The sequence below is a fragment of the Larus michahellis genome, chromosome 13, assembly GCF_964199755.1.
Source record: "Larus michahellis chromosome 13, bLarMic1.1, whole genome shotgun sequence".
Taxonomy (NCBI): domain Eukaryota; kingdom Metazoa; phylum Chordata; class Aves; order Charadriiformes; family Laridae; genus Larus; species Larus michahellis.
The window spans coordinates 2484554-2509902 of NC_133908.1; the positions used below are offsets into that span (position 1 = coordinate 2484554).

A 25349-nucleotide genomic window follows, 5' to 3' on the forward strand; every position below is an offset into this window, starting at 1 on the left:
CTTCTAGCCACGGGGAAACTGAGGCACGGGGACATCCCTGGGGGGGGGGCGGGGGGGGGAGAGTGTGTGCTGTCACAGATGAGTGGCACAAGGGACTGTCCCCATGCTGGGTCACCGTTGCGTGCTAGGGCCCTGGGGGTGACGCTGCCGGGTGGCTGGTACCGTGTGGGTGCTGGGTCCCTGGGGGGGGTCACTGGCAGGGGGGTGTCACCGTCTGGGTTCAGGGTCCTTGGGGTGATGCTGCCGGGGGGGGTGTCACTGAGTGGGTGCTGTGTCCTTGTGCGGGGGTGTCACTGCAGTGAGGTGTCACCATGTGGGTGCTGAATCCCTGGGGGTGACACTACCGGGGGGTGTCACCGTGTGGGTGCTGGGTCCTTGGGGTGATGCTGCCGGGGGGGGCGTCACCAAGTGGGTGCTGTGTCCCTGGGGGTGACACTGCAGTGAGGTGTCACCACGTGGGTGCTGGGTCCTTGTGTGAGGGTGTCACTGCCAAGGGGTGTCACTGTGTGGGTGCTGGGTCCCTGGGGGTGACACTACCAGGGGGTGTCACCGTGTGGGTGCTGGGTCCTCGGGGTGATGCTGCCGGGGGGGGGGGGTGTCACCAAGTGGGTGCTGGGTCCCTGGGGTGTCACTGCTGGGGGGGGTGTCACCGTGTGGGTGCTGGGTCCTTGGGGTGATGCTGCCGGGGCGGGGGCGTCACCAAGTGGGTGCTGTGTCCCTGGGGGTGACACTGCAGTGAGGTGTCACCACGTGGGTGCTGGGTCCTTGTGCAGGGGTGTCACTGCCAAGGGGTGTCACTGTGTGGGTGCTGGGTCCCTGGGGGTGACACTACCAGGGGGTGTCACCGTGTGGGTGCTGGGTCCTCGGGGTGATGCTGCCGGGGGGGGGGTCACCAAGTGGGTGCTGGGTCCTTGTGTAGGGGTGTCACTGCAGTGAGGTGTCACCATGTGGGTGCTGGGTCCCTGGGATGTCACTGCTGGGGGGGTGTCACTGCTGGGGGGGTGTCACTGTGTGGGTTCAGGGTCCTTGGGGTGATGCTGCCGGGGGGGGGTGTCACTGAGTGGGTGCTGTGTCCTTGTGCGGGGGTGTCACTGCAGTGAGGTGTCACCACGTGGGTGCTGGGTCCTTGTGCGGGGGTGTCACTGCCAAGGGGTGTCACTGTGTGGGTGCTGAGTCCCTGGGGGTGACACTACCAGGGGCTGTCACCGTGTGGGTGCTGGTTCCCTGAGGGGGGTGACACTGCCAGGGGATGTCACGATGTGGGTGCTGGGTCCTTGGGGAGGTCACTGCCGGGCGTGTCACCATGTGGGCGCTGGGTCCTTGGGGTAACACTGCCGGGGGTGGGTGTCACCGCGTGAGTGCTGGGTCCCTGGGGGGTGACACTGCCGGCGGGGGGGTCACTGAGTGGGTGTTGTGTCCCTGGGGTGACACTGCTGGGAGGTGTCACCATGTGGGTGCTGGGTCCCTGGGGGGAGGGGGGGTGACACTGCCAGGGGGTGTCACCATGCCCATGCTGTGTCCCTGGGGGGGCTTTGCCTGTACCCCAGCGTGGCGGTGGGTGCCATGGGGAGCTCGGTGGGCGCATCGGCCTCAGGGTGGGGGTGCAGCGGCGGAAGCAGCCTGCCCGGGGGGTGCTGCTGGCACAGTGATCCCCGACACCCCCATGGGACCTTGTTTCCCACCCCCCCCCCCCCCCGGGTGCCCCCTGCCCAGGGGACACCCTGAGCCGGAGCGGGGAGACTCCAGCAGATCCCGGGGTGCCTGCGGGTGCAGCGACGCTCCCCGGCTCCCCCCGCACCCCGGCTTCTCTGCCATGGCGGGGGACGGAGGGGGACGAGCGCTGGGGGGGAAAGTCCCCCCCATCCTGTTAGAGTGTGCCCCCCCCACCCCGGCATAGCGGGGGGCACTGGGCGGGGGGGAAGGCTGGTGAAATCGGGGGGTGCGGGGGTGGGCTGGCCAGATGGCTCCCGCAGTGACTCAGGGTAGGTGCTGCCAGGGCGGGCGTCGCCTAGTGGGTGCGGGGGCCGGGGGGGGGACACTGCCAATGGGGTGTCACCGTGTGGGTGCTGGGTCCTTGGGGTGACACTGCCAAGGGGTGCTGGTTCCCTGAGGGGGGGTGTCACCGCCAGGGGATGTCATGATGTGGGTTCTGGGTCCCTGGGGGGGGGTCACTGCGGGGGGGGGGGGTATCACTGAGTGGGTGCTGCGTCCCAGGGGGGTCACTGCCAAGGGGTGTCACTGTGTGGGTGCTGGGTCCTTGGGGTGTCACTGCCGAGGGGGTGTCACCATGTGGGTGCTGGGTCCTTGGGGTGTCACCGCCGAGGGGGTGTCACCATGTGGGTGTTGGGTCCTTGGGGGGGTGTCACTGCCAGGGAGTTGTCACCGTGTGTGTGCTGGGTCCACGGGGGGGGGCAGTGCTGGGGGATGTCACTGTGTGGGTGCGGGGTCCAGGGGGTGACACTGCTGGGGGTGTGTCACCGAGTGGGTGCTGGGTCCCTGGGGGGGGTGACAATGCCGCGGGGGGGTGTCACCGTATGGGTACTGGGTCACGGGGGGGGTGTCACTACTGGAGCGGGTGTCACTGTGTGGGTGTTGGGTCCCAGGGGTGTCACTGCCAGGGGGTGTCACCGTGTGGGTGCTGGTTCCCTGAGGGAGGTGACCCCGGTGCACCCCTGCTGCCATCCTGCCCGCCCCCCCCCCCAGCCTCCCGGGGGTGCCGGGGTCCCGAGCCGTCCCCACCGGCGGCTCGGCGCTTTGTTCGCCGTCCGACCTATTCCCCGGGTCCCTTGTCCCCGCGTCTCTCCCGCTGCCAGCGGCACAACCCCGGGGCCGGCGGGGGCGGGGGGAGCCATGCCGGGGGATCCTCCCTGCGGCCCCCCGCTGCTGCCGCCGCCGCCCAGGCCCAGGCCCAGGCCCGGGCCCAGGCCGCGGCGGGGCGGCGCCGCCGGAGGAGGCGGAGGAGACGGAGGAGACGGAGGAGGAGGCGGCCGGGCTCCCCTCACCGCGCCGCCGCCGCCGCTCCCGCCACCCTGGGCCTGGGCCTGGGCCTGGGCCCGGCGGGGCCTTGCGGCGGCCGGGCGGGGCCGGGCCGCGGAGCCGCCATGAAGCCGAGCGGAGGTGAGGCGGGGCCGGGGCAGCGGTTCCCATCCCCGGGATCCCCCCTGGGAAGGCCGGGAGCAGCCGGGGAGGGTGGTAGGGGGGAGGAGGCCCAGGCCGGTGAGCGGTGAAGGTGGAGGGGGGTAACATGGCCGTCCCGCCGCCCAGAGGAGCCGGTGCTGCTGGCCGAGCTGAAGCCGGGCCGCCCCCAGCGCTACGACTGGAAATCCAGCTGCGAGACATGGAGCGTGGCCTTCTCCCCCGACGGCGCCTGGTTCGCCTGGTCGCAGGGACACTGCGTGGTCAAGCTGATCCCCTGGCCCCTAGGGGAGGCCGAGCTGTGAGTAATGGCGGGGGGGACAGGACACACGGGGAGCCGGGGTGGGGGGTCCTGGCGGGGGGTCGAACGCCATCCCACTCCTTTCTCCCCGCAGCTGCAAAACCTCGGAGCGCAAGGGCCGCGGCGGCAAAGCGGAGGCGAGGAGCCGAGGGGCGGCCAAGGAGAAGACGCTGGAGTGCGGGCAGATCGTGTGGGGCCTGGCCTTCAGCGCCTGGCCGGCCGCGGGGGCCGGGGAGACAGAGCCCGCCTGCGCCATGGCGCTTCCGTGCCTGATCCTGGCCACCGGGCTCAACGACGGGCAGATCAAGGTCTGGGAGGTGCAGACAGGTGAGCGGCCATTGCCGACAGCCAGAGCGATTATGGCTTCAGGCTGGTTTCTCTCCCCTTGGAAGGAGATCCCGGCTTCATCCTCCCCCAGATACTCCCCCTGCTTTGTCCCAAGGGGGGCTGCCTGTGCGTGAGGGGCACTGCCTGTTTCCCCATGGTGGGGACAGCACTCAGCGTGTCCCCTCTCCACAGGACACCTCCTCTTCAGCCTCTTGGGGCACCAGGACGTGGTCAGAGACCTGAGCTTCGCTCCCAATGGAAGCCTCATCCTTGTGTCGGCCTCGCGGGACAAGACCTTGCGTGTCTGGGACTTGAGCAGAGATGGTAGGAGCGCGTGGGGACATCCGCGGTGCTAGGGCACCCCCGGCTCAGGCTGGGCTCTGGGGAGAAACCCACCTTGGTAGGAGAGAAGGTGGGAGAGGACCTTTGGGGACGGTATTTGAGGAAGAAGGGGAGAGTCTGGAGACACGGAGCAGAGCCACCCACTTCCGGGGGGGGCCTGGGGAGCGCAGGAGGGGGATGCAAGTAGACAGGTTGGCATCTGCCCAGGGGAATGCCCCAGCCCCATGCCCGTTCCCTCTGGGGAAGGGTGGGGGGAGAGCAGCGGCAGCGCCTCTTGTGCTCCCCTCTGGTGACTTGCGTGTCTGCCGTCCCCAGGGAGGCAGGTCCAGGTGCTGTCGGGCCACGTGCAGTGGGTCTACTGCTGCTCCATCTCCCCGGACTGCAGCATGCTCTGCTCCGCAGCCGGAGAGAAGTCGGTGAGTCCCGCTGAATCCGATGCTCCCCGCAGCCCTCTGTATTCCCCCCCTACATGAGAAGGGGCCAGGCCAGAGCCACCCTCGCTCCTTGGCCATCCCAGCTCTGCATGGAGGAACTGGGAGCTGGGACCAGAGCTGGGATTTAAAGCCCAAGATGCTTCTCCTCCGCTCCTGCCCCCGGGATGCTCCCAGCCTCAGCACCTGCCCGTGTCCCGCAGGCGCTGCTGTGGAGCATGCGATCCTACACCCTCATCCGGAGGCTGGAGGGGCACCAGAGCAGTGTGGTGTCGTGCGACTTCTCGCCGGACTCGGCCCTCCTTGTCACCGCCTCCTATGACGCCTGTGTCATCATGTGGGACCCCTACACCGGGGAGCAGCTGAGGACGCTGCGGTATGGGGCCGGGGGGGACGGTGGAAGGTGGACAGAGCAATGCCGTGGGGGGTTCTTGGGGCCAAGTATGGCCTTCCCTTCTAGCTGGGCATGGCCAGCACCTCTTCCCTGGCTCCAGCGGCTGAAAGGGGGCTCTGGCTTGCCAGGTTTGGCCCCTCTGCCAGCCCCAGAGCACTGGGATGTGGCTCATGGCAGCATGGGGTTGACGCTGAGCCTGTTCTCCCCACACGCAGGCACGTCCCCTTGCACTCGGCGCTGGACTACAGCAGCGAAGTCCACACCAGCTCCCTGCGCTCCGTCTGCTTCTCCCCTGAGGGCCTCTACCTGGCCACGGTGGCGGATGACAGGTGAGTGTACCCCTTTGGGGACCTCCAGTGGGAAGAGGGTCCCAGGAGGACACCACCAAAACGAACCAGGAGCTCAGGACGTGCCAGTGGGGAGCAGACCTCACAGGCCAGTTCCCCACCGGTGCCCAGCGTAAGGGGAAAGCGCAGGCTGCCTGGGACACCGCCGCTTGGCTGTGGCAAGGGATAGCAAGGTCAGGGCCCTGTCACCCCTCCGAGCAACGAGCCGGGGCCCGTGTCCTCCTCCGTGCTGTGCCGCCCTCGCTGTCCCCTTCGGCACGGTCACTAGCTCTGTCTGCATCCAGCTCAGCTCGACAGGGCACAGTGCCTTCCGCCTTGTGACGCTCCTGGGATGCTCTAAGCCCACGGGAAAGAAAATCCTCCTCCAGAGTTTGCATGCGTTCAGGTGAACCCAGAGGTTTTCTTTTAGCTGCAGGCGCTGCCTGGATGCGGGCCTGGCATCGTGTCCCCCCCTTTCTCCTTAGGCTCCTGAGGATCTGGGCGTTGGAGCTGCGGTCTCCGGTGGCATTTGCTCCCATGACCAACGGCCTGTGCTGCATGTACTTTCCACACGGCGGTTTTATTGCCACAGGGTGCGTATGCGGGAGAGGAAAGCGGAGAAACACGGGCTGCTTCCTGCTCCTCCTCCAGCTCGGGGTCCGCTCAGCAAATTCTGGGCTTCCCTGGAGGTGCAGGCTGGTTTCCTGGGCTGGGGAACGCGTGGTTGCAGCAAACCTGGGATATTTCGGGGTAACTGAGCTTTCTCGCGCCGCTCTGCCCTGTGCTCACGGCTCATTTGGGTCCCGTTGCAGGACCAGAGATGGCCACGTCCAATTCTGGACCGCTCCAAGGGTCCTCTCCTCGCTAAAGCACTTGTGTCGCAAAGCTCTGCGCACCTTCCTGACGACGTACCAGGTCCTCGCGCTCCCCATTCCCAGGAAGCTGAAGGAATTCCTCACTTACCGGACTTTTTAAGGCAGCGTGGACAGCGGAGACACGGAACCCAAAGCCCTCTGCCCGGCGGTGGGGCTGGGCCTGGGTCAGAGGAGGCACCGCAGCAACGACGTCTCGCTGATTCCTGAGCCGCGGGGCAGGAGGATTGCCGCTCCCCTTGTTTTGGGGCTGCGTCGGGGAACGTGGAGGGATTTTTTTTTTTTTTTTTTTGGTGTAATAATACTAGAACCCAGCAAAAAAGCATGCGGAGGGCAAGGGGCACAGCTGCGGTGGCCCCGCAGGGGACACACGTCCCCCTGTCCCCCTGCTATCTGCAAGTTTTGGGTCAGGTGCTTTTGCTTCCAAGTGCAATGTTGTGGATTGAAGGTTAGCGGGCGCGCTCCGAGCCGGAGCTTTTGTTGTTCCTACAAATACAGGGCTACAACCGTTCCCAATAAAAACGATCCTCACTGGGACCGGCTCCTGCTGGAGCTTTAGTTTCCGGAGAGGCGCGGGCTCTGCTGCTTCTCCTGCTCCGGGTATGAGCTGGACAAACCCCAGCGGGTGTCCGCGGACTAGATGACAGCGATGACAGAATAAAACAAAGAAACAAATGATTCGTCACATCTTTCCTCTTGGTTCGTAGCGGTGACCTGAGGATACCCGGCGGGGCAGGCCCAGGGCCTCCAGCCACGGCTGAGCGCCGACTGGGGCGTTCAGCGGTGGGTGCTGGGGGGAGGATCGGTCCGCCGCGAAGGTGGGACGCGGGGCTTCCCGCAGCCCCCAGCTCCCATTCCTCCGGTGTTTTCTTTCCCTGCTGGAGCTCTGCACTCGAGGAGCCCCACGTTCACGCTGTGGATGAAGCGGTCTCGGGGGCTCGTCTCCCTCCCTCCAGCTGAACTGGTGTCTGGAGTGACAACGTGTGCTTTGAGTCCCCTCCATGCTAGCGGGCCCGAGGCTGTGACCCCAGCTGATGGAGAGGACAGGGAATGTCTCCTCTAAACGACTCCCTGGGATGTTTTCTCTTGCGGGGAGCTGAGGGCAGAAAGCTGGGGTTTCCCTAACCCGTACGGGTGTCACCCACCGCTGCCTTCCCTCTTGTAACGGGGGGATGTCACCGCAAGAAACCGCGCTGTCCCCAGGCAGCATGCTGTCCCCGGCTGCACGGGCGGCGGGGTGGCACAAGCCACGGTGGGACTGCGCAGCGTGTCAGCGCCCTGCAGGGACTGGAGGTTGCGCAGGCGGGTGACAGCAGCAGGACTTCAGCCTGCGTGGGTGCGACGCCTTTGCGAGGGGACAGGGTCAGCCTCCACCCCCTCCCTTCGGTCCTTGCTCTACAGGAGGAAAAAGAAGAGACAAGCGCAACCCGCTGGGCTTTGGGAGGCGTCTGTATTTCCCGGCGAGGCTTAGAAACGGCGCTGCCCGACTCTCGTGCCCTGGCTGCGGGTTCAAGGCTTGCAAAAAGGCATGGGAAAGCCGGACGGAGCAGCTCCGGGCACCGTGCTGACGATCCCCACCGGCTCCCGCGCCACGCGGAGTTGCAAGGAAGGATCCACCCAGCGGGACTCAGGCTTCGGCCACGATCAGGTCCCTGGTGACTTGGAAAGCCGCGATGAGGGAGCTCAGCTGAATCTTTTCACTGGTCCCAGCAGCCAGCCGGTACCTGGAGACAGGGGAGGGGGGGGGGGCAAGGGCAGGTGCAGGTGTTTACACCAGCATCCGCCTCCCCACAAAGCCACAGCTCTGGCCAGGACGCAGCAAGCCAAGCGCAGGGTTTATGCGGCAGAGACGGATGCGCAAGGGCTGGGGGCATCTGCCAGCGGTGCCCAGCGGCCACCAGGACCCGGCACAGCGCGGTAGCGGTGACCCCCCCGTGGGATGGGCATGCTGGCCAGCCCCCCAAACCAGGGTGTTTTGGGGCAAGTGGACACTTACTCGATGTCTGCCATTTTGATCAGCAGCTGGATGCGGACCGAGGGTGGGAAATCGACTGCGGAGAGAAGGAGACGGCGTGCGTCAGCGGGGGCTGGGGGGGGACGACTGTCCCTCCCAGGGTCACCCAGGAGCTGACCCTGCGAGCCCCTACCTCTGTGCACAAAGAGGTGGATCTCGGTGAGGATGTCCTGCAGCGCCAAGCCCTTCAGCGTCTTCAGCTCCATGATTTCTGAGATGAGAACGAGTGAAGGGCTTTTTTCCAAGCTTTTCCCCACGAGATCCCACTCCTCATCCCTGCGGCAACCCCGAGGACCCTCCCCCCATGCGAGCTGCACCCGTCCCAGCCAGAGCCGGAGGCCAGAGGATGGGAAGCCCTGGCGAAGAGGAGGATTCCCGTCGGCGGGGATTCGACGCTAAGCCCAGCGGAGGGAAAAGGATACTGCGGTAGGCGGTGGAAAAGTCCTGGTTCAGCATCCAGTCGAGGATGTTGGCGATGTCCGACTTGAGGGGGTGTCCCGTGCAGGTGTAGACGTTCTCCTCCGTCACCTTGCCGAAGGCCATGGTGGTGCTCTGAGGAAGAGGAGGGCGGAGGGAGGGATGAAGAGCTCGTTTCTTCCTCCACCGATCCCTCCGGGGCAGCTGCCTGCGTGGGGCTGACCGCTGCCGGTGGACGCGAGGGCAGAGCGGCCGCGGCCGTGGTCCGTACCTGCAAGATATTGAGGGCTCTGCGCATGTCACCGCTCGAGAGGGTCACCAGAGCCTTCATCCCATCCTCCGTCACATCCACCCTGGAAAACAAGACCTGGGGGGCTGCAGAGGGAGCCAGCGCTGCCGGAGGGAAATACAACCCTGGAAAACCAAGCCGGCTGCTGCGCCTTGCGTAGGGGAACGGGGGGGGGGAAAAAGGGGGATGCTGAGGATGCTGTGGGGCGCCCCCCCCCCCACCCCCCGGCCCCAGCTCACCCCTCCTCTTGTATGACGTGCTGCAGCCGGGGCACCATCAGCTCCGGGGTGAGGGGGCCGAAGCGGAATCGCGTGCAGCGGGACTGCAAGGCGGGGATGATCTTGGAGAGGTAGTTGCAGATGAGGCAAAACCGGGTGTTTTCCGTGAACTTCTCGATCACTGCAAAGAGGAGGGAGGAGAGGCTGGTCCTCCTCGGCCCCCTGCTTGTCTGGGCTTCCCTCCCGCCACACACACCCTGCGCCGGGCTGGGAAAGGCCGGAGGGGTGGCAGTGACATGGGGTCCCCAGCGCCCCTCACCTCGCCTCAGGGCGTTCTGAGCATCCTGGGTCATGGCGTCGGCTTCATCCAGGATGACGAGCTTGAAACCTTTCCTTAAAAAGGGAGGAAAACAAGGGGGTGGCTTTGGTCCTGGAAAAGGGGGATGGGACAGGGGGTACGTGTGCCTGTTCCCAGCCTGACACCCCCCCCCCACCCCGAATGCTCCTTTCCCCTCTGGACCAGCACCTTTATCACTCATCCTTACCGTCCTCATCCTCCCCGCTTGCAGGGCAGCCCTGACTCCTTCCCATCCGCTCCGGCACGCTTCCCACCTCCGGAGCCCCCCCAAACCCAGCTCTCGAGGTGAGCGCCGGGGCAGGCGGTGCCGGGGGGCGGGATGTGAGGAAGGGATGGGGAGCTTTGGGAAGGGCAGACCCCACCACTCACTTAAAGATGGTCCTGGTGCTGGCGAAGCTCAGGATGGGCCCTCGGACGATGTCGATGCCCCGGTCATCGGAGGCGTTGAGCTGGAGGGAGACGCCGTGGATCCCTGGGATGCCCCCAGGGGGTGGGCGGGGATCCCTCCCACCATCACCCCCCCCAACCTTACCTCCAGCACCATGGAACCGAATTCCCGCTCCCGGTAGAGCTGTTTGGCACAGGCGAGGATGGTGGAGGTTTTACCGGTACCGGGGGGGCCATAGAGGAGAAGGTGCGGGAGCCGATCCTCGCTGATGAACCGCTGCACTGCGGGGGGGAGGGGGGGGGCACAGATAACGGGGCTTGGGGGTGCTCAGCACCCCCAGGGGTGTTGCGGGGAGAGGGGGGAGTTACCTGGGGGGGGGTGTGGGTGTGTGGGGGGTTGCTTATTGCTTACAGGGCTGGGGGGTTAGTTACCGGGGGGGGGGGGAGTACTTAGGGGGTGTGTGTATGTGTGTGGTTAATTATTGGGGGGGTGTGTTTACTTACCAGAAGGATGGTTAATTACTGGGGGGTAAAGTTTACTTACTGGGGGGTAAAGTTTACTTACTGGGGTGGGTGGGTTTATTACTGGGGGGTAGGGTTTACTTACTGGGGGGTAAAACTTACTTACTGGGAGGGGGGGGTATTAATTACCGGGGGTAGGGTTTACTTCCTAGGGGGGGTTAGGTTTACTTAGTGGGGGGTGTGTGTGTTAATTACTGGGGGGTTGGGTAATTACTGGGGGGTAGGGTTTACTTACTGGGGGGGTGAGTTTACTTGGGGGGTGCGGGTAATTACTGGGGGGTAGGGTTTACTTACTGGGGGGGGTGTGTGTTAATTACTGGGGGGTAGGGTTTACTTGAGGGGTGTGGGTAATTACTGGGGGGTAGGGTTTACTTACTGGGGGGTAAAGTTTACTTACTGGGGGGTTGGGTTTACTTACTGGGGGTGTGTGTGTTAATTACTGGGGGGTAGGGTTTACTTACTGGGGGGGGTTAATTACTGGCGGGTAGGGTGTGTTAGTTAATTACCGGGGGATGTGTCTTACCGGGGGAGGGTATTGCTTGCCGAGGCGGGGGGGGATGGTTATTACTTACCGGGGGTGGGGTGGGGGGGTGGTTACTTACCGGTGCTGAGTATATCCCGGTGAGACACCAGCTCCGACAGCGCCTGCGGCCGGTATTTCTCCACCCTGCAACGGACACAGCGCACCGGGGGGGGGGGGACGGGACGGGGAGGGTGGGGGGGGTGGGATTAGCCGGGGGCAGCGCCCTCCCCTTCCTCCCCTCCATCCCCATCCCGATCCCGATCCCGAGCCCCATCCCGATCGTACCACGGTAGGTTCCCGCCGCCCGCTCGCGCCATATTCCGCAGCCTCGCGAGAGCGCCGGGATGGGGCGGGGCGGGGCGGGGCGGGGCGGGGCGGGTCCGGCCGCCCCCACACACCCCCCCGCGCCCCCGCCCCGCCCCGCCCCGCCCCGTCCCGGCGCAGTGGCTGGGTCAGCCCCGGGGGCGGGGGTTAGAGCGAAGCAAGGCGGTGCTTGTGCTATGAGGAGGGGGGGAAAGGGGGGGGGGGGGGGGAAGGGGGGGGGGGGGGGATGCTTTTTGGCGGGGGAGGGGGGAAGCAGAGCGGTGGGAATAGTGGGAATTGGGAAAGGGAAGGGACGGGACGGGACGGGACGGACGTGGGTTTAGGGGGAGCGCGGAGCCGGGAGCGGGCGAAGGAAGGCGATGGGTGGGATTCGCGGGGGGGGGAGCGCGGCGCTGGGAATGGGTAAAGTGAAGTTGCGGGGGTGATTTTTGGGGGGAGCGCGGCACTGGGCTGTGCTAGAGCAGGGGTATGGGTGTGCTTTTGGGGGGGCGCAATGCTGGGAGTTGCTAAAGCAGGGGTGTCGGTGTGCTTTTGGGGGGGACATGATGCTGGGAGTTGCTAAAGCAGGGGTGTCGGTGTGCTTTTGGGGGGGCACAATGCTGGGAGTTGCTAAAGCAGGGGTTTCGGTGTGCTTTTGGGGGGGACATGATGCTGGGAGTTGCTAAAGCAGGGGTTTCGGTGTGCTTTTGGGGGGGGCACGGTGCTGGGAGTTGCTAAAGCAGGGGTGTCGGTGTGCTTTTGGGGGGGCACGGTGCTGGGAGTTGCTAAAGCAGGGGTGTCGGTGTGCTTTTGGGGGGGCACGGTGCTGGGAGTTGCTAAAGTAGGGGTTTGGGTGTGCTTTTGGGGGGGCACGGTGCTGGGAGTTGCTAAAGCAGGGGTGTCGGTGTGATTTTGGGGGGGCACGGTGCTGGGAGTTGCTAAAGCAGGGGTTTCGGTGTGATTTTTGGGGGGGCACAACGCTGGGAGTTGCTAAAGCAGGGGTGTCGGTGTGATTTTGGGGGGGCACAATGCTGGGAGTTGCTAAAGCAGGGGTGTTGGTGTGATTTTGGGGGGGCACAATGCTGGGAGTTGCTAAAGCAGGGGTTTGGGTGTGCTTTTGGGGGGGCACAATGCTGGGAGTTGCTAAAGCAGGGGTGTCGGTGTGCTTTTGGGGGGGCACGGTGCTGGGAGTTGCTAAAGCAGGGGTGTTGGTGTGATTTTGGGGGGGCACAATGCTGGGAGTTGCTAAAGCAGGGGTTTCGGTGTGCTTTTGGGGGGGCACAATGCTGGGAGTTGCTAAAGCAGGGGTTTCGGTGTGCTTTTGGGGGGGGCACAATGCTGGGAGTTGCTAAAGCAGGGGTGTCGGTGTGCCTTTTGGGGGGGCACGGTGCTGGGAGTTGCTAAAGCAGGAGTTTGGGTGTGATTTTTGGGGGGGCACAATGCTGGGAGTTGCTAAAGTAGGGGTGTCGGTGTGCTTTTTGGGGGGGCACGGTGCTGGGAGTTGCTAAAGCAGGGGTGTCGGTGTGCTTTTGGGGGGGCACGGTGCTGGGAGTTGCTAAAGCAGGGGTGTCGGTGTGATTTTGGGGGGGCACGGTGCTGGGAGTTGCTAAAGCAGGGGTGTCGGTGTGATTTTGGGGGGGCACGGTGCTGGGAGTTGCTAAAGCAGGGGTGTGGGTGTGCTTTTGGGGGGGGCACAATGCTGGGAGTTGCTAAAGCAGGGGTGTCGGTGTGCTTTTGGGGGGGGCACGGTGCTGGGAGTTGCTAAAGCAGGGGTGTTGGTGTGATTTTGGGGGGGCACAATGCTGGGAGTTGCTAAAGCAGGGGTTTCGGTGTGCTTTTGGGGGGGCACGGTGCTGGGAGTTGCTAAAGCAGGGGTTTGGGTGTGCTTTTGGGGGGGCACAATGCTGGGAGTTGCTAAAGCAGGGGTGTCGGTGTGCTTTTTGGGGGGGCACTGTGCTTCGAGTTGCTAAAGTGGGGCTGTGGGTGTGCTTTTGGGGGGAGCGCGGTGCCGGGAGCGGGCAAAGGAAGCCGATGGGTGGGATTTGGGGGGGGGGGGGGAGCGTGGCGCTGGGAATGGATAAAGTGAAGTTGCGGGGGTGATTTTTGGGGGGGAGCGCGGCACTGGGCTGTGCTAAAGCACGGGTGTGGGTAGGCTTTTGGGGGGGGCACGGTGCTGGGAATTGCGAAAGCAGGATTGTGACCCTGCTTTTGGGGTGCCCCTGCTCTTGGAAAGCCCTTTTGGGTGCGGGGGGCACCCGAAGGTGCTGGATGCGGCCTCTTCTCGCCAGGGTGACCTCCAAGGGAAGAGGGGTCCAGGGTATTTCGGGTTGGGCTTCACGAAAACGTCCGGAGCCTCCTTAGAGAAGGGGCTTAGAGGGAAAAATAACATGAGCCGGCTGGCGGGGACGCCGTGGATGGAGGAAGGAAAGCTGGGCGGCAGGGAGAGGCTTGGGAAGCCCGGGCAGGGAGGTGATGGGAAGCGATCCGCCGGGAAGTGGAGGTGATGGGGAATGTATCGGAGGGGTGAACAAAATCCCGGGGAAATCCTGTCGCTGGCAAGGGAAGGGAAAACATCAAGAGCTCCAGGTCGAATCCTATAGAAACCCCAAAAGCTGCCGGAGGGCAACTGCTCTCCTGTACTCCACCCCCCCTTTATTTTTGTTTTTCCTATTTTTTTCCCTCCCCTCAGCCCTGTAAGGGAAAGCAGGACAGATGGCCCTTCCGAAGGCGGGGGCTCGGAGCTTCGAGGTCCTTCCCCAGCGCCGGGGAACGGGCTGGGGGTGCCACCTCCTGCCCTGACGGCCGTGGGCTTCTCCCCGGCACAGCGGGTCCGGAGCCGCTGCTCCCTCCTCGCCTCTGCCTTCAGCTGGGGCAGCCTCTTGCCCTTCAAGGTTGATTTTTCCAGGCGTTTCTTCCCCCCCCACACCCCCCCCGCCCCTCTCTGTGCCCCATCAGGAATAAACCTTTGAGCTCCAAACCCAGGGTGGAGGCTCAGATCCACCGCGGTACCTCTCGCGGGCGATTTCACCTCTTTGTCCACCGGCTTGCTTTAAAGATTATTTGTTTGGTTTTGGTTTGGTTTTTTTTTTTTTTTTTTTTTTTTAAATTGGTTGTGGTTTAATGTTAAAATTGATGGGTGCATCCCCCGGCAATGATTCTGCCTCGTTAGGGCTGGCTGAATTATTAACCAGTGTCCGAGCTGCCTGTCTGGGCTTCTTTAACCTGTTACGGCCCTTGGGAAGGGGACCGGTGGGTCATGGCCCAGGTGGAATGTACAGCGCTCTGTTACCAGCCCTGAGGCATCAGGAGAATCCCTTCGGAAGAGGGCGAAGGATCTGGAGGTAGCCGGGGGCAGAGACGATGACCGTGGTGCCAGGGGTGGCGATGCTGGCAGAGATGGCGCCAGAGATGGTGGCAATGGCAGAGTTGGCACCAGAGATGGTGGGGGCGGTGACAGAGATGGTGGCAATGGCAGAGTTGGCACCAGAGATGGTGGGGGCGGTGACAGAGATGGTGGCAATGGCAGAGATGGCACCAGAGATGGTGGGGGCGGTGACAGAGATGGCACCAGAGATGGTGGCGGCGGCAGAGATGGCACCAGAGATGGCAGCAGAGTTGGTGGTGGCGGTGGCAGAAGTGGTGGTGGTGGCAGAAGTGCTGGCAGTGGCAGAGGTGGCATCAGAGATGATGGCCGTGGTGGCAGAGATGGTGCCAGAGATGGCAGCGGTGGTGGCAGAGATGATGGCAGTGGTGGCAGATATGATGCCAGAGATGGCGGCAGTCATGGCGCAGATTGCACCAGAGATGGCAGCTGTGGCAGAGGTGGCACCAGAGATGATGGCAGTGCTGGCAGAGATGGCACCAGAGATGGTGGTGGTGGTGGCAGAGGTGGCGGCGGTGGCCGAGATGGCACCAGAGATGGTGGGGGTGTGGCAGAGATGGTGGCAATAGCAGAGATGGTGCCAGAGATGGTGGCAGAGGTGGCGGCGGTGGTTGCAGAGATGGTGGTGGTGGTGGCAGATATGATGCCAGAGATGGCAGCGGTGGTGGCACAGATTGTACCAGAGATGGCAGTGGTGGCAGAGATGGCACCAGAGATGGTGGCGGTGGTGGCAGAGATGATGTCTGCAGTGGCAGAGGTGGCACCAGAGACGGTGGCCGTGGTGGCAGAGATGATGTCTGCGGTGGCAGAGATGGTGGTGGTGGCAGAGGTGGCACCAGAGACGGTGGCGGTGGTGGCAGAGATGATGTCTGCGGTGGCAGAGATGGTGGTGGTGGCAGAGGTGGCACCAGAGACGGTGGCGGTGGTGGCAGAGATGGTGGCAGTGTCTCGCGTCCCACTCTCAGCAGAGATGGGGGGTAAGCGACTCAGCCTGGTAAATGCCCACCAGCGTGGGCTAAGGCGAGACAAATCCCAAGGTCCGTATGCAAACAGTGATTAGTTTCCCACAATGATCCCTACTGGTCTTCCCAAGTCCAGGATAACGGGACGGGTACGTGACGAATTACGGCAGGCGGTGAGCTGTGCACCGCGTTACTTAACAACCGGTACGTGACAGCTCACGGCAAGCGGGACTTCAGGTCGCTACGGCACAACTCCAACCGTGACTGGCCAACTCCCGGAGAAAGGAGAAACCGAGGGATAGGGAAAGGAAAAGACAGAGCAAAAGACACAGCTAGAGAGATCGCCGGTCTTGGCTCCAGCCTTTTTTTTTTTCAGGGAATCTTCCCAGGCATAATCTTCTTTCTTGGGAAAAATCTTCCCAGGCACGATCTGTGTTCCCCTTCTTTGTTCCCTCCCCAGGGGCACTGATTTTCCCCTTTTTCTCTTAGCTGAATTAGCCCGGTCCAGCCCTCCCCCTCGCCGAGGACAGCCTCCGCTCGGCTTTCTCCCTTCTCCCAGGTGAGGTGTAGCGTGATTTGGGCGGCGGGAGGCGCGTGCCGCAGTCACGGCTGTGTAGCGTGAGCTCTGTAACCTCCCTTAGCACGTGCAGGGCGTGCACTTTCGTATGCCTTTGGCGGATAATGAAGCAAAGGTCACTCGTGGGACACCATGGCCTTGAGCACTGAGAACGAGCAGGCTCGCCACATGAGTGGCGGCACTATCTTGTCTTCACAAAACCGTTCCCCCCCCGCTTTCGGGCGCCAGAAGCGTGAGCCTTATCAGCTCTCTGAAAGCCAGGCCTGCGGTAGTTATTGCCTTGCGAGGGTTTGAGGCGTTCCGTGGACGGCTTGGAGGGCCTCCTGCCCCTCCGCAGGGAACCGACAGGCCGTTTCTTACAGGCACCAGAGGTGGTGGCGGCGGTGGCAGAGATGGCACCAGAGGTGGTGGCGGCGGTGGCAGAGATGGTGGCAGCAGAGATGGTGATGGCAGAGATGGCACCAGAGATGGGGGTGGCAGAGGCAGAGATGGTGGTGGTGGCAGGGATGGTGGTGGTGGTGGCAGAGATGGTGCCAGAGATGCTGGTGGCGGTGGCAGACATGGGGCCAGAGATGCTGGCGGTGGTGGCGGCAGAGATGGCACCTGAGAGGGTGACAGCGGTGGCAGAGATGGTGGCAGCAGAGACACTGATGGCAGAGATGGCAGCAGTGGCAGAGATGGCACCAGAGATGGCAGTGGTGGCAGAGGTGATGGCAGAGATGGTGCCAGAGATGGTGGGGGTGGCAGAGATGGTGGCGGCTGTGGCGTCAGAGATGGCGCCAGAGATGTGGTGTCAGTGGCAGAGATGGCACCAGAGATGGTGGCAGCTGTGGCAGCAGAGATGGCACCTGAGAGGATGACAGCGGTGGCAGAGATGGTGGCAGCAGAGATGGTGATGGCAGAGATGGCAGCAGTGGCAGAGATGGCACCAGAGATGGTGGCGGCAGCAGCAGAGATGGCAGCCGAGATGGTGGTGGCAGAGATGGTGGCAGTGGCAGAGATGGCAGCGGTGGCAGAGATGGTGGCTGCAGCACCAGAGATGGTAGTGGTGGCAGAGGTGATGGCAGAGATGGCACCAGAGATGGTGGTGGCGGTGGCAGAGATGGCACCAGAGATGGTGGTGGTGGTGGCAGAGATGGCGCCAGAGATGGTGGCAGTGGTGGCAGAGATGGTGGTGGTGGCAGAGATGGCGCCAGAGATGGTGGCAGCAGTGGCGGCAGAGAAAGCACCTGAGAGGATGACAGCGGTGGCAGAGATGGTGGCAGCAGAGACAGTGATGGCAGAGATGGTGGCAGTGGCAGAGATGGCACCAGAGATGGCAGTGGTGGCAGAGATGGTGGCAGCGGCACCAGAGATGGCAGTGGTGGCAGAGATGGGGCCAGAGATGGTGTCAGCGGTTGTAGAGGTGGCACCAGAGATAGTGGTGGTGGCAGCAGCAGAGATGGCGGTGGTGCCAGAGATGGCACCAGAGATGGTGGCGGAGGTGGTAGAGATTGTGGTGGTGGCAGCAGAGAAGGCACCAGAGATGGCGGTGGCAGCGATGGCGGTGGCAGAGATGCTCTTTCTCAGGGAAGAACGACGGGGCTCCTGGAGAGGCGAAGTCCAGAGGATGGACCCATCCGTCCCGGAGGCGGAGATGCTCTTTGGCACCTTTGTAAGGAAGGAATAACAATGCCCCCGCGGCACCCAGTCCGGACTTAAAGACGAACGGGGACAATCCCAAATTTAAGGGGTCAGCAACAATCCGGGGCAACGATTTAGGACTCGTGGCCGATGGCCAGCGGCACGCAGAAGCCTCGCGGGGCGATAGTGAAGGAAATTAATAATTCAAGCTCTCCAAGGCGGTAGAATAGAAAAACACGGGGTTTCTCCTTGATCTCGGGCCCGCTCCTGCCGGCCGGAACACGGATCTGCCGTTCGCTCCGCGGGTCGGCCCAGCGCTGCCTTGTCCAACCCCCCCGGCGAGAGGGGTTTTTGGGGAGCCTGAGCTTCGGCGTGCGCCCGAAATGACTGCAGCGCTGCTGCTGCTGCTGGGCTTGGGGCGGGTTCCCAGCGGAGTCTCCCTGCTTTCCTTTTGCTTTCCTTTTGCTTTCCTTTTGCTTTCCTTTTGCTTTCCTTTTGCTTTCCTTTTGCTTTCCTTTACTATTTCACTCTATTTTATTCTACCTTTTCCCCCCTTTTCCCCCCCCTTTCTTCTCCCCCCCCTTTCTTCTCCCCCCCCCTTTCTTCTCCCCCCCCCTTTCTTCTCCCCCCCCCTTTCTTCTCCCCCCCCCTTTCTTCTCCCCCCCCCTTTCTTCTCCCCCCCCTTTCTTCTCCCCCCCCTTTCTTCTCCCCCCCTTTTTCCTTCCCCCCCTTTTTCCTTCCCCCCCTTTTTCCTTCCCCCCCTTTTTCCTTCCCCCCCTTTTTCCTCCCCCCCTTTTTCCTCCCCCCCTTTTTCCTCCCCCCCTTTTTCCTCCCCCCCCCTTTTTCCTCCCCCCCCCTTTTTCCTCCCCCCCCTTTTTCCTCCCCCCCCCTTTTTCCTCCCCCCCCCTTTTTCCTCCCCCCCCCTTTTTCCTCCCCCCCCTTTTTCCTCCCCCCCCTTTTTCCTTCCCCCCCCCTTTTTCCTTCCCCCCCCTTTTTCCTTCCCCCCCCCTTTTTCCTTCCCCCCCCCCTTTTTCCTTCCCCCCCCCCTTTTTCCTTCCCCCCCCCCTTTTTCCTTCCCCCCCCCCTTTTTCCTTCTCCCCCCCCCTTCTCCTTCTCCCCCCCCCCCCTTCTCCTTCTCCCCCCCCCCCTTCTCCTTCTCCCCCCCCCCCTTCTCCTTCTCCCCCCCCCCCTTTCTCCTTCTCCCCCCCCCCTTTTCTCCTTCTCCCCCCCCATTTCCCACCTTTTTTTTCTCCCTTTTCCCCCCTTATTTTATTTGGACGTGCCGATACTGGGACTGTGGGAGTCCCTTTTGCCCTGGAGCTGCCCGAGTGCTGGGGAGGGGGGGACAGCCGCTGGGCAAAGGATGCCCGGGGTCGGGGGGGGGGTTCCCCCTGCTCCCCAGCACCCCCATTTGGAGCTGGGGCTCTGGACATCCTTTCTGCTCCGGGTACCGGCCCATCGTTCCCACCCGCCATGGGATCTGGGAACAGCGGGCCCGGGAACGGCTGGGCTGGTGCTTTGGATGTTTTAGGGTGTGTGTGTGTGGGGGGGGGGGTGGGGGTGTGTGTGTGTGAATAATAATCTGTTGTTGCAAATGCTGTGAGTACAGCGAGTGCCCTGCCCTCTTATCTCCCGCGGTCACGAAGGACTTGATTAAGGCCAGGAGCCCCCAGGAGAGAACGCGGCCAGCGCCGTGGCGCGTTAGCGTTGTTAGTTTTCCCCCTGTGCTCCAGTTAATGACAGGAATTGCATCGCGTTCCCAGCAGGGCCGAGGGTTAAATGTCTGGTGATCGTTTAAATATCTGGTGATCGTTGCCTTCCCCAAGCGCCTGTTCTACTCTACTCTACTCTACTCTACTCTACTCTACTCTACTCTACTCTACTCTACTCTACTCTACTCTACTCTACTCTACTCTATTTTTGCGTTCTACTCTATTCTATTCTATATTTCTGTTCTAATCCATATTTCTATTCTAGTCTATATTTCTACTTTACTCTATTCTACTCTATATTTCTGTTCTAATCCATATTTCTATTCTAGTCTATATTTCTACTTTACTCTATTCTACTCTATATTTCTACTTTATTCTATATTTCTATTTTACTCTAGTCTATATTTCTACTTTACTCTCTTCTACTCTATATTTCTACTCTATATTTCTACTTTATTCTATATTTCTACTTTATTCTATATTTCTACTTTATTCTATATTTCTACTTTATTCTATATTTCTACTTTATTCTATATTTCTACTTTATTCTATATTTCTACTTTATTCTATATTTCTACTTTATTCTATATTTCTATTCTATATTTCTATTCTATATTTCTATTCTATATTTCTATTCTATATTTCTATTCTATATTTCTATTCTATATTTCTATTCTATATTTCTATTCTATATTTCTATTCTATATTTCTATTCTATATTTCTATTCTATATTTCTATTCTATATTTCTATTCTATATTTCTATTCTATATTTCTATTCTACTCTATTCTACTCTATATTTCTATTCTATATTTCTATTCTACTCTATTCTACTCTATATTTCTATTCCATTCCATTCCATTCTATATTTCTATTCTATTCTATATTCCTAGAATATATTCCTAGAATATAGAATATTCTTTTCTGCATTCTAGAATAGAATATTCTATTCCATATTTCTATTCCTCTTCTGTTCCTCCTCTATTCTATTCTATTCCTCTTCTACTCTTTTCACTTCGGGTATGATAGTCTGGCAACCCCTTTTAAATCATATTATATAAATACGTTATATTTTATATTATAGTATATCATATATCATATATCATATCCTTTCCCTCCCCTTCAGCTCGGTTATGATCATCTGGCATCCCCTTTTAAATAATATTATACTGTATTATATTACATTACATCATATCGTATCTCATATCTCATATTCATCCTTCTTGTTGTTATTGTTGGTATTATTATTATTATTATTATTATTATTATTATTATTATTATTATTATTATTATTATTATTACAGAATTGGCTTTATGAACCCTTTTGATGCATTTCCCCCCCCGCCCTTGTCACCCCTCCCGGCCCCATGTCGCTCAGGCCCTTGGGTTTTGGCTCTGGACCGGGAGCTGACGGCGCGTCCCATCCAGGGGGAGCCCCTCCACGTCCCCCCTCGCAGACGGGCTTGGGGACACTCTGCAGAGCCGGGGTGGCTGCGGCTTTGGGGTCTCTTGGCGGCAGGGTAACACAAAACCCACCAGAATGCTAAAATTCCAGTAATTTTCTTTAAAATCCTTCTAACACGCGTCTTGCCCCCCTCCAAGAGAGTTTTTTTGGTAGGCAAGCGAGTGGCTTGTGAGTGAGGGGGAGGGAAAGGGAGCTGTGCGGTCACCCCAGCGCGGGGGCAAGCCTGGGAATTAAAACATCTGATTTAAAAAAAAAAAAAAAGGGGGGCGGGGGGAGGGGGCAAAAATCAGGAAATTTCAGGCTTTTTTTAGCACTCGGAGGGAGGTGACGGCTGCAAGCGCGGCCGGTTTAATTTGACGGATAAATCCCATTGCTGGGGCAGGGCCGCAGGGTCCCTCCTTGGCTTTCCCGGGATCCCGCTGCAGATTCCCATCCTGGCTGCGCCACCCCCCACTCCCCCCCCGGCTTGTGCCCTTCTGGGTCACCCTTGGGGTGACAGCGTGAGGCAGGATTTGGCCCTGAGCAGCAGCGTCCCCCTCCTGCCCCCCCAGCCGTGTGGGTCCTTCTGCAGGGCCCCGCTGCACCCCACTTACGGCTTCCTTAGGCCTTTGGGGGTGCGCGTCCCCTGTGCCCCCCCCCCCCCAGCTGCACCTGCAGCAACGCACAGCACAGACTCGTCTGCAGCAGGAGCCCCCATTGCACCGCCCCCCCCCAGCATTGCACCAGGCCCCCCCCGCTGTGGCAAAGACCCCTCCATTGCCCCAAAGATCCCCATTGCACCAGGACCCCCCCCCACATTTCAGCAGGGTCCCCCATTGCCCTAACCCGCCTCATTGCACCTGTGCCCCCATTGCACCAGGGTCCCCCATTTCACCAGCACCAACCCCCCCCCCCCCGGCATTGCATGAGGGTCCCCCATTGCCCCAGGCCCCCCCCCATTGCTCCAGTCCCCCCATTGCACCTGCCCCCCAGCATTGCACCAGCCTCCCCCTTGCACCAGGCCCTCCACATTGCCCCAGCCCCCCCAATGCACCTGCTCCCCCCCATTGCACAGGGTCCCCCAATCCACCTGCCCCCCCATTGCACCATTGCACCTGCCCCCACCATTGCCCCAGGCCCCCCCATTGCACCAGCCTCCCCCCCCCCATTGCTCCAGCCCTGCCAATGCACCTGCCCCCCCCCATTGCATCAGCCCCCCCCATTGCATGAGGCCCTCCCACACTGCCACAGCCCCACCATTGCACCTGCCCCCCTATTCCCCCAGGCCCCCCCATTGCACCTGCCCCCCCCCCCCCATTGCACCAGGCCCCCTCCATTTCCCGAGTCCCCCCATTCCCCCAGGCCCCCCATTGCCCCAGTCTCCCCATTGAACCTGCCCCTCCCATTGCACCCCCCTCCATTGCCCCACACCCCCCATTGCCCCAGCCCTCCCATTGCACTAGCCCCCCCGATTGCCCCAGACCCTCCATTGCCCCAGCTCCCCCATTCCCCCAGACCCTCCATTGCCCCAGTCCCCCCCAATTGCCCCAGTCCCCCCATTCCCCCAGGCCCCCCATTGCCCCAGTTCCCCCCCATTGCACTAGCCCCCCCGATTGCCCCAGGCCCCCCATTGCCCCCCATTCCCCCAGGCCCCCCATTGCCCCAGTCCCCCCATTGCACCATGCCCTCCTATTGACCCAGTCCCCCCCCACTGCCCCAGCCCCCCCATTCCCCCAGGCCCCCCAGTCCCCCCCATCGCCCCAGTCCCCCCATTGCACCTGGCCCCCGCCCTTGCACCAGCCCCCCTTCCCCCACTACACCCCCTCCCCCGGGGCTCCCCCCGCCGCACCGTGCCGGGGCCGGGTGCCCTTGGATGGGGGGATACCGGGGTGTGTGTGTGTGTGTGTGTGTGGCGGGGGGGTCCGTGTGTGTGTGTCCCCCTGTGTGTGTGACACGGCGCGGAGCGGCGCGCAGCGAAGCGCGGCCCCGCGGAACCGGAGCGCGCCGCCCCCGCCCCCGCCCCGCCGCGCCCGATAAGGATTGGGGGGGGTGGGGTGGGGGGGGGAGGAAGGGGAGGGGGGGGGGGAGGATGGTGGTGGTGGTGGTTGTGGGGGGGGCCGGGATGGGGGGGGGGAAGGCGGCGGCGGCGGCGGCGGCGCCGCGCTGACGGCTCGGTGGGCACCGCGGGGCCGCGATGCTGCGGGCCGCGGCGGAGCGGGGCTGAGCGGGGCGGGGGGGGGGGGGGCGGGCAGGGTGGGGGGGGTGGAGGGTGGTGGAGGAGGAGGAGGAGGAGGACGAGGAGGAGGAGGAGGAGGAGGAGGAGGAGGAGGAGGGTGGCGGCGGCGGCGGCGGCGGCGGGGGGGGGGGGCGCGGCGAGCGATGGATGAGGACAACATGACGAGGAGCGAGGAGCAGCAGCTGAGTCTGCAGAAGGCGCTGCAGCAGTGCGAGCTGGTCCAGAACATGATCGACATCAGCATCTCCAACCTGGAGGGGCTCCGCACCAAGTGCGCCGCCTCCAACGACCTCACGCAGAAGGAGATCCGCACCCTGGAGGTAGGGGCCCGCCGACACCCCCCCCCCCCCCCATCCATCCATCCATCCATCTATCCATCCATCCATCCATCCTATATTCAAGCCTTCCCCCCCCCACCCCGCTCCGCCACCTCCCGACGCCGGGCCGCGCCGGGCTCCCCCGTGGCGCTGCGGTGCGCCCCAGTGAGGCTGCGCGCTCTGCAGGTGGCCCCCGAGGTGGGTCCGGTACCGTCGAACCCTCCTGTCGGTATTGCACGGAGGGGCTTGGCCCCCCCCCCGCCTCCCTCTCCCCTACGTATCATCCCGGTATCCCCCCCGGCTCGGCTCCGGCCGCACGGCATCCTCCCGGCTCGGCCGCATCCCTCCCACCGGGATCCTACCTCTCCATCAGGATGCATCCCCCCGGCCTGGCTGCGTCCCCCGCACCGGGCTGCATCCCGCCCCCCCAACCCGGGCCTGCCTGCATCCCTCCCACAGGCTGCATCCCCCCGGCCCAGCCGCATCCCTCCCACTGGGCTGCATCCCCTTGGCCCAGCAGCATTCCTTCCACCGGCTGCATCCCCCCCGGCCTGGTCGCATCCCCCTGGACCAGCTGCATCCCTGCCACCGGGCCGATCCCCCCAGCCCAGCCACGTCCCTTCCACGGGCTGCATCCCCCCTGGCCTTGTCGTATCCCTCCCACCGGGCTGCATTCCCCAGGACCAGCCGCAACCCTCCCACCAAGCTGCATCCCCGTGGCCCAGCTGCATTCCCTTGGCCCAGTCACAACCCTCCCACCAAGCTGCATCCCCGCGGCCCAGCTGCATTCCCTTGGCCCAGTAGCATCCTTTCCACTGGGCCCCATCCCTTCCACCGGGCTGCATCCGTCCAGCCTGGCTGCATCCAGCAGGAACGGCTGCATCCCTTCCACTGGCTGCATCCTCCCTGGCCTGGCCACATCCATCCCACCGGGCTGCATCCCTACCTGGCCTGGCCACATCCATCCCACCGGGCTGCATCCCTCCAGCCTGGCTGCATCCAGCAGGAACGGCTGCATCCCTTCCACCAGGATGCATCCCCCTGGCCTGGCCACATCCATCCCACCGGGCTGCATCCCCCCTGGCCTGGCCACATCCATCCCACCGGGCTGCATCCCTCCAGCCTGGCTGCATCCAGCAGGACCGGCTGCATCCCTTCTGCCAGGATCCATCCCCCTGGTCTGGCCACATCCATCCCCCCGGGCTGCATCCATCCCACCCTGGCCTGGCCACATCCCTCCCACTGGCCTGTATCCCCCAGGAACAGCTGCATCCCTCCCACCGCTCTGCATGCCCCCAGCCCGGCCGCATCCCTTCCCTGGCCTCCTACCTCCCCACCAGGCAGCATCCCCTCCAGCCCACCTGCATCCCTCCCACCAAGCAGCGGCCCCCCAGCCTGGCCGCATCCTTCCCCCGCGTGCTCCTACCTCCCGAGCAGGCTGCATCCCCTCGGCCGGGCTCCAGCATCCTCGCCCCCCATTCCTTCGCAAACCCTCCACCCTTCCCAGACAGTGGGGAGAGCCCCAGTGGGAAGGGGATGCTGCCAGGGGCGAAGGCAGCGGAGCTGTGCCAAGGGAAGCACCAGCCGGATTTATTTATGTTTCACAGATGGGGAAAAATATCCCTAAGTAAAAGCTGCCGGGCGGGGGCCCTGTCTGTTGTAGCCCCATAGGAAGAGGATCCCCTCGGAGTGTGCCGGGAGCCGGCTGGGGATGGATGTGGGGTTCAGTAGGAGGTCGGCAGGCTGGGATGGGCAGGGAAGGTGCTGGGATGCCCAGGGGTGAGCGGGACACCGCAGCCGGTGGCAGAGCGGGGAGAAGCGTGGCCGCGACGATGCCGTGACCTCGGGCAGGGAGATGCCGCTGGGCCCGTAGTGGTGTGGAGGTGGCTGACGCAGAGCCGGAGCTGTGGGTGGGGGGATTTCGGAGCCCTGCCTCG

General features: G+C 62.5%; 3 protein-coding genes across 8 annotated transcripts in view; 2 read left to right on the plus strand and 1 right to left on the minus strand.

Annotated features, from left to right (window-relative positions):
- The first annotated feature begins 2940 nt into the window (after positions 1–2940).
- WSB2 (WD repeat and SOCS box containing 2) lies at positions 2941–6665 on the plus strand. Its single transcript, XM_074605923.1, has 9 exons — positions 2941–3117; positions 3265–3436; positions 3531–3763; positions 3956–4087; positions 4421–4521; positions 4740–4912; positions 5146–5259; positions 5742–5849; positions 6069–6665. The coding sequence occupies exons 1-9, from the start codon at positions 3102–3104 to the stop codon at positions 6229–6231; spliced, it is 1212 nt and encodes a 403-aa protein (XP_074462024.1). The 5' UTR covers positions 2941–3101; the 3' UTR covers positions 6232–6665.
- On the minus strand, positions 6594–24905 carry RFC5 (replication factor C subunit 5). Of its 4 annotated transcripts, none has more exons than XM_074605919.1 (11): positions 24839–24905; positions 10936–11000; positions 9957–10093; positions 9794–9873; positions 9386–9459; positions 9088–9247; positions 8831–8912; positions 8565–8694; positions 8276–8353; positions 8125–8179; positions 6594–7852 (listed from the first exon to the last, which is right to left on the minus strand). In XM_074605919.1, the coding sequence occupies exons 1-11, from the start codon at positions 24889–24891 to the stop codon at positions 7756–7758; spliced, it is 1011 nt and encodes a 336-aa protein (XP_074462020.1). In that variant the 5' UTR covers positions 24892–24905; the 3' UTR covers positions 6594–7755. The 4 variants fall into 4 exon arrangements, with proteins under 4 accessions (XP_074462020.1, XP_074462022.1, XP_074462023.1 ...); XM_074605921.1 differs by lacking the exon at positions 24839–24905 and adding an exon at positions 11142–11262; XM_074605922.1 differs by lacking the exon at positions 24839–24905 and adding an exon at positions 11142–11169 and having other exon boundaries at positions 9957–10088.
- KSR2 (kinase suppressor of ras 2) overlaps positions 23224–25349 on the plus strand; it is a 92748-nt gene continuing 90622 nt past the window's right edge. For all 3 annotated transcript variants that reach the window (XM_074605915.1, XM_074605917.1, XM_074605916.1), the window contains exon 1: positions 23224–23415. In XM_074605915.1, the coding sequence (XP_074462016.1) occupies positions 23239–23415 (177 nt within the window). In that variant the 5' untranslated portion in view covers positions 23224–23238. The remainder of the gene's footprint in view (positions 23416–25349) is intronic.